This window comes from Carettochelys insculpta, chromosome 9 (genome assembly GCF_033958435.1).
Source record: "Carettochelys insculpta isolate YL-2023 chromosome 9, ASM3395843v1, whole genome shotgun sequence".
Taxonomy (NCBI): Eukaryota; Metazoa; Chordata; order Testudines; family Carettochelyidae; genus Carettochelys; species Carettochelys insculpta.
Genome location: NC_134145.1, coordinates 54984230 through 54997804, shown reverse-complemented (window position 1 = coordinate 54997804; position 13575 = coordinate 54984230). Strand labels below are relative to the sequence as shown.

At 46.0% G+C, this 13575-nt stretch overlaps 1 protein-coding gene across 3 annotated transcripts in view; it reads left to right on the top strand.

Moving 5' to 3' along the window:
- The window catches only part of HMCN1 (hemicentin 1), a 312463-nt gene that overhangs the window by 275469 nt on the left and 23419 nt on the right, over positions 1–13575 (top strand). For 2 of the 3 annotated variants that reach the window (XM_075002181.1, XM_075002180.1), the window contains exons 90-97: positions 2–172; positions 1565–1735; positions 2682–2852; positions 4346–4516; positions 6082–6231; positions 6470–6607; positions 6942–7063; positions 13060–13297. In XM_075002181.1, the coding sequence (XP_074858282.1) occupies positions 2–172; positions 1565–1735; positions 2682–2852; positions 4346–4516; positions 6082–6231; positions 6470–6607; positions 6942–7063; positions 13060–13297 (1332 nt within the window). Of the gene's footprint in view, position 1; positions 173–1564; positions 1736–2681; positions 2853–4285; positions 4517–6081; positions 6232–6469; positions 6608–6941; positions 7064–13059; positions 13298–13575 lie in introns of all 3 variants that reach the window. The other variant, XM_075002179.1, reaches the window with a different exon arrangement.

Sequence of the window (13575 nt, the reverse complement as noted above, 5' to 3'; positions counted from 1 at the left end):
GTGGAAGGTGCCTGGGGCTCTTGGCTGTCATGGGGACCTTGCAGTGTTACTTGTGGGAAAGGTACTCAGACCAGATTGAGGCTGTGCAATAGCCCTCCTCCATCATTTGATGGGCCAGATTGTGAGGGGCCTGATACACAGATGCAGGTCTGCAACAAAAGACACTGTCCAGGTAAGATGCAAAAGGTACATCAAAAGGAAGAACTAGCTTATTAGCTTCCTCTCAAAATGCTGCCTGGTTTTTAACTTAGATCTAATAGGAGAGGCAGACCCTGCAGAGAATGGGTAGATGCTTGGTCATATAGTAGACTGGTCCAGAGCTAGTCTACAGAAACTAAGCCACTCTGCAGTAGGCAGGGAAATATGGAAGGAAATAGTTGAGCCCATGGTTGTTGATGATGATGATGATGATAGTATAATTACACCATTTGTGATGGCAAATACTGCAGTCCGTGATGAAATCCAAGTTGTGTCCCTTTTTCCTCCTCAGCATTCACTACGAAAAGTACTAGAACTCAAAACATCTGGAACCGGCCCTTCTCCTTCAACCCTTCTCTGTTTCCACTCCTGCTGCCTGCCACTGTATCAAAGTAGCATGTAATCCTTGGCAGCTAAATCATTATCCTCTTCAGCATGTAATTACTGTAGATCTTCTCTTAGTAATCTTTCTTATTCATTGATCTTCCACACGTGCGTGCGGATGGGAAAGGTTAAATTGTCAAAACACTCCCTATTAAGTTCAGTACAGAGTGACTGGGTGAAATTGGATGGCCAATGATAAGATCAGACAAGATAATCTATAATGGTCCCTTTTGGCCTTAAATGCTATGAGTCTTGAACACATGCACTTTGCCACGGCCTGTGTTACAAAGGAGACTGGAAGCTGTACTAATTGAGTAGCTGAGTATTATTTTGGATAACTCATCACTTCCACTGACTAGCTGTTACTGACATCAGAGAGGTAGTCATGTTAGTTTGTATCTTCAAAAACAACAACTCCTACAGCACCTTATAGACTAACAAATATTTTGGAGCGTAAGCTTTCATGAGCAAAGATTTGCTTCATCAGATGCATGAGTTACGGGTGGGGGTCAGAGGAGGATTTAATGAAACCCCCCCTCTTTAAATCCTCCTCTGAACCCTACCCCAACTCATGCATCTGATGAAGTGGGTCTTTGCCCATGAAAGCTTATACTCCAAAATATCTGTTAGTCTATAAGGTGCTGCAGGACTTTTTGTTGTTACTATCTTATTGTCTTGGTGATGTCAGTGAGTACGTCATATCTGAGCTGTTTGACCTACTGCCAGGTGCACAAGAATGCTGGAGACTCACTTTAGATGGACAGTCACAACAACTCTTGCACTGGCAGATGGGTTTTAATTTATGTAAAAAAAAGTAATGGGCCAGATTCTGTTCGTGTTACTCTCTCTGTAGCGCTATTGTAGTTCAAGGATTGTGACTCAGCATAACACTTGTGGCAGAATTTTGTTGAGACAGCAATGCTAGATTTGAATATTTAAACAGTGAAAGTTTCATTGTACAATGTTATCAATTTTTAACCAGTGGATGGGAAGTGGGCCACCTGGGCCGGCTGGAGTGCTTGTACTGTATCCTGTGGAGGAGGCACCAGGCAGCGGACAAGGGACTGCTCAGACCCAGCCCCCCAATTTGGAGGGCACAAATGTGAAGGAAGTGACTTACAAATTGACTTTTGCAACAGTGACCCTTGCCCCAGTAAGTGTTCGAGATGGCTGTGGGATGGAGGGTGCCTCGCCCCACATGGGGTTCTCAAAGTGTGTGATTGGTAATATGAGGGGAAAGGAGAGTGATTTCCTCCTCATCCTGGGCCCTCACACAAGGCACTGACTCAATCCTGCTCCTTGCATTGTTGGCCTGCATTGATAAGTGGGATTTGAACACCGTCAGCAGCACGAGAATCCCCAAAGGCTGCGGAGGTAGGAAGTAAAATCGCATTGCTACATCCTGCAGCCAGGCCTGTCACTAGGGGAAGGGGTGGTAAGGGGCAGTTATACAGGGGCTGGGTGGGGAAGCTACAGACACCTTTGAAACACCAGGGCAGCACTGCTCCACCGCTCAGGGGTGTGTGAGAGACTGTGCCATGGTCTGAGTGGTGCTAAGGGCTGACTGTCCTGGGCCCTGCCTCTTCCACCCTTAGCCCCGCTTCTTCCGGGGCACAGAGCCAGGTCCTCCTCCCACCTTGCCCTGTGTCCCGTGGTGGCTGTCAGCCCCATTGCATGTAGCAGTAACTGCTGTGTGAGTTCTTGCAGCAAAATGAGAAGCAGTATGCTTCCATGAGCTGCCGACTGCATCCCTAAGTCACAGTCACTATTTTATCCCTACTGTCAGTGCAATCTCCTTTAATGGCACTTTTCTCCGATAGATATTTTACCTATCTGCTGCATGCATTTCTAACATGGTAAGGCACTGGCTGCAGGGCACAAGGAATTGTTAACATGCTTTGTGGAACAGACCTACAGAGGAAAAAATGACTTAATTGGATGCTTCAATCCAATGTTTAGCTAACAGACTGATAAACTAGGAAATGTGTGCAAAATTTTTCTTCAGAAAAGATATTGTCTAGTTGAACTGGTCTGTGATTCCTTAGCTGTTGTCAGCAAGCAGAGGGTAGCATGTAAAGGTTTTATCTTTTAATTTCCAGTTCATGGCAACTGGGGGCCATGGAGCGTTTGGGGAACTTGCAGCCGATCATGCGGCGGAGGCCAGATGAGGCGATATCGGACCTGTGACAATCCACATCCTCTCAATGGTGGACGAGCATGCGCAGGGGCTGACACACAGACACAGAGATGTAACGCTGACTTATGCCCTGGTGAGCTTATGTGATAACAGAAGGCAATAAATAAAATGCCTTTAAAGTGCTTCAGAGACCAAGGTGCATATGCTATGCAAGCAAGAAAGTAAAAAGTCCTGTAATTACATCCAATTTCACACAAAGATCTAATCCGGTATCACTGGGTTCTTATTAAAAACATAAGGGACATGGAAGATTACTAAGGAAGCGGTGTGGTGAATATGCAGCACTTCATTAGGCTAATTTTCCCCTGTGGCAACTTCGAAGCCTAAAGGGGAGGAGTAAAGGGACTTCGAAGTAGTGCAGGCACTTTGAAGTTTGATGCTTCAAAGTTGCCACGGGGGAAGATTAGCCTAATGAAGTGCTGCGTACTGACTGCAGCACTTCATTAGAAGTCTTCCGTGGCCCTGATTACCATGCCCCCTTCGAAGTTGAGGCCAAGTGTAGACACAGCCAAAGTGTCTGTCACTCTGAAATGATTCCCCTGCTAATTTTATATAAACGGGAAATAATGATCAAAAGACAAATAACCTGTGGGGGTTGGGGAAACCCTGCATATCCCCAGCAATTCTCAATTCTCACACTACGACATTATACAGCGGATACCAGTGACCTTTTATAAGGCATTCCAGGAGCAAAGTTGGTGCATCTAATAGAACCCAAACCAAAGCTGGTTGTTTTCACCAATGCCTGGTCAAATATTTGGAGTCTAGTGAGACTTCCAGCAAGGTTGACAGTAGATTTTGAATATGGACAGGTGCTCACTAAGCTCTTTCTACACAAGCCAATTAAACTGCAGGCAGGTGACAACAGCATTCACTACCTGAGACACTTTTGAATGGGACCAGTCTGAGTTTTTCAATTTTGCTTATAAACAGCCTGCTGCTGTTATGGGGACAAATCCAGGAATTCAGTGCCCAGCCTGCAAATGGAGGTGGGGAGAGTCTCCCACTCCCGCATTCTCTTGATCTGGGTAGGGAGAGTTCAGGCAGCAGATTTCATCTTTGCAACCTCCCTACACCAGCATAAGGGGCCTCCCAAATCCAGCCTGTGCCCATCCTTTGTACAGCAGAGTGATGGTGTATTCCACTGGCAGGAGGACTCTGGCTACAGAGGTGGCAGCAGGAGCCATCCCATATTCTGCAAATAATTTCCTTGGCTAACTTCCCCTGGACAGCTACAAGGGGCAATTTTATCAGTATGTCACATATCTCCCTGCTAAATCTTCATCCATTGCTTTGGAAACATTCCCTGAAAGGTTCTTCTTGGGAGTCAGGCTGTGTCTGGGCATGGATAACTTCAAAGGTATTCCTCTTTTTGGGGTAGTATCCCTGCCCACAGGAAGCTATCATTGAAAATGGTACCCCATCATTGTAGCCGTTTAATTGTTTTAAGATGTCAGAGAGGTCAACATGGAATTGGAAATTGAATTGGAATTCGCTGTTCTGTAGATAATCTAAAACACCTGCTACACAAAGCCACTGGTTGCAGTGTTCCCTCCTTGTTTTTAGTGGATGGAAACTGGGGAGCATGGCAGAGTTGGACCAGATGCTCTGCTTCTTGCGGAGGAGGGGAGCAGACCCGAATGCGTCTGTGCACCAATCCAGCTCCCTCACACGGTGGACGTCCTTGCCCAGGAGATTCTTCACACCTTTCCAGGTGTAATGTCCAAGCATGTCCAGGTATGTTATGGCAGAGACCAAACACCAACAGCAAATGAACCAAAGAAAACCCCTTGTTTATTATTTATATGAGTAAACTTGTCAGTTCAGCATATCCTTTCTCCAGACATGGCATACATTTGCCATTCCTTGGCAAACGGTAGTCAGTCGAATGCTGTTGTTAAAATGCTAAAACATTTGACAGTTTTCAGGAAGGATTTCCTGAGGCACTTTTGACCAGTTAAACTCAAAATCCTCAGGCTATGTGTACACAAGGCTTTTCCTGGCAAAACTGGGCTTTTGTCAGGAAAAACTATAGCGTGTCTACACACAAAATGTGCTTTGTTGACAGTTTGTCGACAAAACTCGTTACCTCTGCTGGCGGTGTTGTACCTCTCCCTGCTCAGGTATAACGCCTCTCTCAACACTGTTCTGTCAACAGAACAGCCATGTGGATGCTCCAGGGCCCTTTTGTCGAGAGATGGGGCTTCCAGTTCACTGGGCGGCTCTGGTTGCAGAGCTTCCAGTTGACCATTCTGTCAAGAGAGGGCCGGGCCGTCTGTCTGCTCTCTGTCGACAGAGGATTGCTCTTTTGATCTGCTTTTATGTGTAGATACAATCTGTTGACAGAAGTTTTGCAGAAAATCTCTCCCAGCAGTGACCTCTCTCAACAGAGATGTCTCATGTAGACGTAGCCACAGTGTTTTAAAGGGTTGTGCTCCATGATTATATTGTTGAAAAATAAGCCATTCCCCTGAAGCGTATAACATGAAAACTAAGTAAAGAATGGTCACACTGAAGAAGGTGTATAGCTGAAAATTATTCATCCGAACTAACAAGAAATAAATACATTAGCAGATATACAGGCTAGTTTTCTAATGGTTCATAAATAGCAAATGGAGCTGCATTTGCAATGGTTAATTCCACCAGTTCTCATCTCTAGTTTAAAAAATAGTGCACAGTAGTGACAAGATTTAGAATCACTGTTATAGATGTATGATATTTTGAGAATAAATCTGAAAGCGATTTGAGAAAATCCCTTATGCATCCTCAAAAGAGGGATGGTAGTGTAGTGTTAAATTCTATTTAATAATATTAATACTTTTTTAAAAAATTAGAAACATGTCTCTCTTTGCCAATGCATTGTGTTTTGTCAGGTGCTAAAACACAGTGGGACCACACAGAAGTCTTCTGTGATACCTGGCATGACTAATATACACCAGTGTCCTAGCTAATTAATTACATTCTGCCTGCCTGAATCCCCCAGTAGTTTCAGATGGATGTTATGCTTTTCCACCTGCCATAACCTATTGTGTAGCACCAATTTGTACTCTTGAGCAATTGTTGCTTTTCCCCTAGGGGTGGCTGCATTTCAGTGGTCCTTACATTCCTAACGTGTTCTGGTATCATTATGGATATGAGGTGCTAGGATTATTAATATTATATGAATAAGCATTCCACAAAATGTATGTCCACCTGCATAGAGAGAACTTTATGTTCTCTCAGAGAATTCAGTACTGCTCTTGAATATTTTTATTTCAAAAGGGAGTTTTCACACATGGGGTGTTTTTCCATTTCCCCAACAGGTGGGCCTCCACGTGCCAGAGGAAGTGTTATTGGAAATATTAATGATGTTGAATTTGGAATTGCTTTCCTGAATTCCACGGTAACAGATAGCCCTGATTCTGACACTAGAATAATACATGCAAAGATCACAAACATCCCTCGGAGCCTTGGTGAGTTAGTTTACTTCCTTGAGTTATAAACATGGCATTGAGGAGTCTTCTAGGTTTGTCAATTTTTCTTTCACTAAGACACCATCCCAGATTTTAAGGAATTGGCTTTAGTTCTTCATGGGTAGGAGAGAGTTGGCATTCTTCAACTGTTCTTCTAATATATTTACGTTCTCTTTACATCAGTTGAAAGGAGGAGCATGCAAGTAGTGTTTTTTAGAAGTATGTTATTTTTATTTAGGTACAGCAATGAGGAAGTTAGTTTCCATTCTGACTCCTATATACTGGGCAACTGCAAAGGAAATTGGAGAAGCTGTGAATGGATATACTCTGACCAATGCAATCTTCAAGAGAGAGACTCAAGTTGAATTTGCAACGGGTTAGTTGATGGGATGTAATCTCTATTTGTATGTGACAAGCATAATATGAGATTAAATTGCTTAATAAATGTCCTTTACCATAGTTACGTTTTTAGTGTTGTGCTTGCAGCAGCATGTTCTGGATAATAGATGAACATGAAGGCTTGTAGCCTTGCTTTTTCTGAGGATTAGTATAGGGAAAAGTAGTGTTTATACATATGAACATAGTTAATTTGGTTAATTAATTAAATTAATATGGTTCAACATGGACCTAATTCAGACACAGCACGGTTAACATGATTGTCCAGTCACAAACTTGTGATTGGTTACAAATCAGTCTGTTAAAATTCACAGGAGAGATTTTGCGAATGACCCATATTGCCCGTGGTTTGGATTCAGACGGAGCTTTATTGCTGGATGTTGTAATGAGTGGCTATGTACTGCAGCTGCAGTCCTCAGCTGATGTTAACGTGAAGGTAAAATTGCTAACAAAAATGCACTCTTGCTTTGGTCCTGTATTTTTTTTCATCTGACTTATTTTAATGCAGCCATATTGTTACAGTAGTCCAACTTATTTTTATGATTGGTTTTGGCATGTGAGTGCAAGTTTTTGATCAGGATTTTTTTAACAATTGGGTACATTGCGGTGTGCAGCTCCCCAAATATTTATAAAAGTTTCGTTAATGTGGAGTAATACTTTTACAATAAATTGTTTTGTTAGCTTATCATTTCCAGTAAACTTCTTAGATTATTAAATAATAAATACTACTTGCTAGAAGCCCTTCAGCCATAAGAGATCTTGTAATCAATGCAGTCCTGACCTCTTATGGTTCTCATAGTCTTGGAGGGGTGTAGAAGAGCACAGGAGTGGGAAATATGGTCATACAGCCACCATCATTTAAGTCAGGAGGCAACAGTTCTTCAAATGAAATCTCGTGTCCATTCAACGTAGGTGTGTTTGCGCTCACCCCATGCACTGGTGCAGGAAGATTTTCCCTTAGCAGTATCTGGAGGGCACACGCCATGCTATATAGGGCACTTCCAGTCCCCACCATCCTCGATTTCTTCTTGCCAGTGACAGTGCTTGGAAACCAAGTTGGACTCTGTTTTCCCTGTGAATAGTTTCTATTGTTAGTTTACTGTTCTAAGTTGTTAGGTAGTGTAGATCTCATACATACTTAGCCTTGGGTTGGGGTGTGCCCTGTTCCCCAGGCTTCAATTTCTGTCATGGTTGCAGTCAGCCCATGCCAGCAAGTGACCCCCACTGCGACTGGCTGTGATGCTGAGAGGCTCACACAAGTGACAAGTGCTACATTTGCAAGTCTTCCAAGCCTCCTCCCAATCAGGAGACGGGCTTTCCTCTCAAAGCTCCCCTGATTGAATCCACTTTAGTTTCAGAGCACAAACACTCGAACTCGGCACCAAGCACCAGCGCATCATGGCGCAGCGCCCTGACAGTGCCATCAGCTTCCTGGTGCTCTTCTCTGGCTCTGTACAAGCCTTGGCAGGACAGGGATAAATCTTTGGGGCCTAAGAAGGATAGACCCAGGACCTCTCCTGCTAGGGTGCAGCAGCTGTTTCATGCTCCTTTGGAGCTTGGCTCCCCCTCTCACTCCTGAGCTCCTTCTCAGAGCAACATCAAACAGCTCTGCGTGCCATCAATGCTGGAGGCCTTGCAGGCAGCCCAGGATATACTGTAGTTGTAGGATCATGCCGTAAAGGCAAGCCAGATGTAGCCCAGCTCTGCTGAGGCAAGCGCCCCCTGGGACAGATGAACTGCTTGTGACCAGTGCTCTTCATGTTCTGAGCATCATTCTATTTCAGGATTCTGTGTGGTCTCATTCACCATGCCAGTACCTTTCCCTGGCTTGTGACTCCCTGCAGTGCATTCGTGAGGAGTGCAGGGGTTGATGGTCCTGCTCTCCTTTGTGGCACCAATCATGCAGCCACTCTCAAGTCCACTGTGAGCTGGCCAGCCACCAGTGCCTACACCACAAGTCCATTAGCAGCTGATGCTCTGCAGAGGAATAATCTTGACGTTCCTCTGAGTCCTGGATATCAGTGTTAGTGGCCAGTACATAGTATAGCACCAATACCAGCTCTTGTTCCTGGTCCCACACCACTGTGCGCTCCATCAGCATGGCCTCAGATCAAGCTTCTTTGCCTCCAGATCAAGCCATTGGCCTGATGTCTCTGATACTACAGACAGGCTTCCAACTGCTTGGTGGCTGCAGGCCTGGCTGTCCCAGTGGTACCCCTGGAACCAGTGGAGGGGGGGTCTCCCATGCCATCCCAGGCACCACACTCAGTACCTGGCACTGCTGGCTGCCTCCACTAAATGCCCTTTGGCACCCAAGGCTTCAAAGTCTCCCTCCCTTGAGGTGGAATGGGAGGTAGGAGCACAGCCTTATCCCTCCTTTGGTCCTGAGGCAGTTCCTCTGGCGCAGGCCTCTTCATTGTGCTCTGCAGAGGAGGCCCACATGGGGCCCCTTGCTGTGCTGCCCCAGATGATGCTTGGGCCCACCAGGAACACCTTTAGAGGGTGGCCACCAACCTAAACCTATGCACAGAGGACCTTGAAGAGACTGAGGATACCCTCTTTGGGATGCTGGGACAGGCAGCCCTGCCCAGAGTGGCCTTACTCCTCCCTGATGGGGTGGCCAAAACTGTAATGGCCCAAAATTGCAATGGTCCATTCCTCCCTCTCAAAGTGGGCAAAGAACAAATACTTTTTACTGGCAAAGGAGCATGAGTGCCTTTATTCCCACCCCACTCCCAACTCCCTGATGGTGGAGGCAAAGCCAACCTGGGGCAACCTCAAAAAATAAAAACTGGAAGAGACTTGATTTATTTGGGCATAACATTTATTCATCCTCCAGCTCCAGGTAGCAAATCATCCAGACCTCATAACCAGCTATAAGCTAAACATGTGGCAGCGTGCACGTGTAGACACAGCTTTTGTGTCCCCATTCAGGGACCCTTCTCATGAGACACTCATTCTGGAAGAGTTGCTCTGAATTGGGGTGGTGAAGGAAGTTCTGTGTTGCTACCAAAAACAAGGATTTTATTCCTGCTACTTTTTGATCCCCAGAGCCAAAGTGGAGTGCTGACCCATTCTGGATCCACATAGTGTAAATCACTATCTGTTGAGGCTCAAGTTCTGTATGGTTTTCCTGGCCTGCATCATCCCCTCCCTGGATCTGGGAGATTGGTACAGCACCCTCAATCTCAAGGAAGCATATTTCCATATTGCAGTATTCGAGAGTCACAGATGCTTCCTGCCTGCTTGGTGGGGACAAACCACTACCAGTTCGCAGTTCTCCCATTTGGCTGAGCCACAGCCCCTTGGGTACTTACCAAATGTATGTCACTGGTGCTCACCCACCTCAGATGCGTGCAGATCTACCTTTACCTGGAAAACTGGCTCATCAAGGGCAACTCCTGCTCCAGGGTCCACAGGGATGTGAATCTTCTGCTCCACCTGTGCTACTGCCTCAGCCTTTTGGTAAATGTAGAAAAGTCTCAGTTAGGGCCACTACAACCCAAAGAATTTGTAGGCATGGTGCTCAACTGAATCCTGGTGAGGGCTTCCTCCCTCACAGGCATCATAGCCCAGCTGAGTGCTTCTCTAATCACCACGGACAGGTTATGCCTTCAATTTCTCAAGTGCAGGGTGGCGTCCACTCAAATGGTCCAATATGCCAGGTCGTGGCTGGCATTGGTATATACACTCTGCAGACACCCCCTTAAAAGGGTGGTGATGTTCTTGGCTCTGGTCCTTGACTCTCTTTCCTGGTGGATGAGTTCTGACAGCCTTCTGGCAGGGGTCCCACTCTGGGTTTCTCTGCTCTCCATCAAACTAGTTTTGGATACCTTGGACCTGGGTTGGGGCACCCATCTCGGTGATCTCGGGATCTAAGGTATTTGATCATTCAGGAGGCACCTCTCCACATAAATGCTCTGGGCAATTCGCAGAGCATACAAAGTCTTCCTCTCTCACCTGGTTGGCAGAGTGATCTGGCCATGATGTTCTATGTCAGCTGCCAGAGGGGCTCGATCCGGCACGCTCTCTCAGGAGGCCATCTGTCTCTGGGAATTTTGCATCCAGAACAGCATTCACCCGGAGCCTCACCACCTCCCAGGTGTGAGGACTCTCTTAGTCGACCAGCTGAGTAGGCAGTGCTCTCATGGTGAGTGGTCTCTCAGTCCAAAAGTTGCTGCTATGATCATCCAGAATGGGGCACTCCTCAGGTGGACCTCTTTGCCTTATTGCAGAATGCAAAGTGCTGCAACTTCTGCTCTAGACACCATGTGGGTGCAGGGTCCCTGGAAGATGCCTTCCCCATCCTGTGGTTGGGTGGCCTGTTCTGTGCATTTCCTCTGATACCCCCTCATCGCCGCAGTCCTGGTGCAAGTCAGGACAGGGCAAAGGTCATTCTTTTCATTCTGGTCTGGCCCCATCAGCAATGGTTTGCCACCTTGATGAGCCTCATGGTGTGCTCCCAAGGGCTTCTGGCACTCTACCCAGACCAGCTCTCTCAGGATCACACACACCTTCTCCACCTGGACCAGCCACTCCAGCTCACAGCAGGGCTGCTGTGTGGCTGAATATGGAGGAACTGTCCTATTCAGATATGGTACAGTAGGTCCTGTTGGGAAGCCATAAGCTCTTGACCAGGCAGATTTACATAGCCAAGTGGACTTGGGTTTTGGTGTGGGCTGAGTGGCAAGGTCTCACCTTGTGGAGGCACCTATTCAAATCATCCTTAATTATCTTCTTCACTTGAAGAAGTAGCAGCTGTCAGAGACTGAGCTCAGTTTTTCCGCCAGCCAGTCGATGTTTTCCCATGACAAGATGGTCAGATTCCTGAGGGATCTTGAGTGGCTCTTTCCACATGTTCAGGCCCTCCATACCTCAATGGAACCCTAACCTGGCCCTCTGCAGGCTTCCTGAACTGCCCTTTGAGTCCATGGCCACATGCTTCCCTCTGCACCTGTTCTTGAAGGTGGCCTTCCTCATGGTGATTAGATTGGTAAGGTGGCCTCCAAGTTGTGCACCTTGACATGGGAGCCCCTCTACATGATGTTCTTTAAAGTAAAGGTGCACCTGTGACCACATCCTGCCTTCTTACTTAAGGTGGTCTCAGCCTTTCCATGGGTCAAGTTATCTTCCTCCAGTCTTCTCCCTAAAGTTCTATGCAACTAGCAAGGAGGCAATGCCCTGAATGTCCACAGAGCTCCTTGCTTTCTACATTGACAGCACAAAGTTGTTCCATAAGCCACCCCCCAGCTTTTTGCTGTCTCTGCTGAAAGAATGAAGGGGGTCCCAATATCCACAGAAAGGATCTCTAACTGGATAACTTCCTGAAGTTGGACGTGCTATCAGCTGCTTGGTGCTCAGCCACCCTTGCTTGTCAGGGCTCAGTCAACCAGAGCACAAACCTCCTTGGCATCCTTCCTCACCAATGTTCTTATCCTGTGCATTTGAAAGGGTGCAACATGGTCCTCAGTGCACGCCTTTGCCCCGCACTACGCCCTGTGACAACAAACCCAAGAGGATGCCATAAGAGCTGTGTTGCTGTTGGCCTGTCAGTGAACTGCTCCCACCTCCAGGTATACTGGTTGCAGTCACCTACGTTGGATGGACGTGAACAATCACTCTGAGAAGAAACGACAGTTATCTGTTTCCATAACTGGTGTTCTTCAAGATGTGCTACTCATGTCCATTCAACTTCCTGCCTCCCCATTGTGGAAGTTTTCTGACAAGAAGAAACTGAGGGTGGAGTGGGCCAGAGGTACCCTATTAAGTGTGACAGATGTGTGCCACTCCAAGAGGCTCCTAAGCTAACTCCCCTATGGGTACTGCTAAGGGAAAATCTTCTGGCAGCAGTGCATGTGGCAAGCAAACACACCTACATTGGATGGACATGAGCAACACCTCTTGAAGAACACCAGTTACAGAAACAGGTAACCGTCTTGTGCTACTAGACGGTAGTATCTCAGTTACTACATTTACCTCCTTTAGTAATAACAAGGATGTATAGTAGCAACGAAGGGTCCTGTGGCACCTTATAGCCTAACAGAAAAGTTTAGAGCATGAGCTTTCGTGAGTTAACTCACTTCTTCAGATGCTCAGATGCTTCAGATGTTAACTCACGAAAGCTCATGCTCTAAACTTTTCTGTTAGTCTATAAGGTGCCACAGGACCCTTCGTTGCTGCTACAGATCCAGACTAACACGGCTACCCCTCTGATAAAGAACGTATAGTGGGGCACCATTAAAATTTAACAATTATAGTAATTAGCGCTAAGCAGACAAATGCCACTTACAGTACAATTTGTTCAGCTTTTTATAAAGCACCTTTGTCTAGGTGCTATTGAAAAACAAAAAAAAACTTATTTTGCAATAAACTAGCTGAGCCAGAGGATCCAGCTGCTGGTGCTTAGATCTTGATTTGTGATGCGTATTTCAGGATTACACGGAAGACTATATTCAGACTGGCCCTGGTCGACTGTATGCCTACTCTACACGGCTCTTCACCATAGATGGAGTTAGTGTACCATACACGTGGAACCACACCATTACCTATGACCGCACACGAGGAAGAATGCCATTCCTTCTGGAGACACTCCAGGCTTCCTCTATTGCAACAGAGTACAACCCACTAGAAGAAACACTGGCTTTTAAAATCCATGCTTCCATAACAAAAGGTGTTGTGTGGCTCTTTATTAACAAAAATGTTTAAATATCCCGAGTTTAGAGTAAGGCTTACTTCAAAATAAAATGAAGAATACTGGGGGGGGAACCTCAAGCGTTGAGTGTGATATTGGAAAAGGAGGCATTAGTGTGTTCAGATTATTTTGGTGCAGTTCTAAATACTACATATGTCATGTTTCAATTTATCATATAGCCTAATTATATACTGTATTTACTTTACATCTCTGATTTGTACTTTTCCCCGATCCACTTTTTCTTCAAACTGCTATCT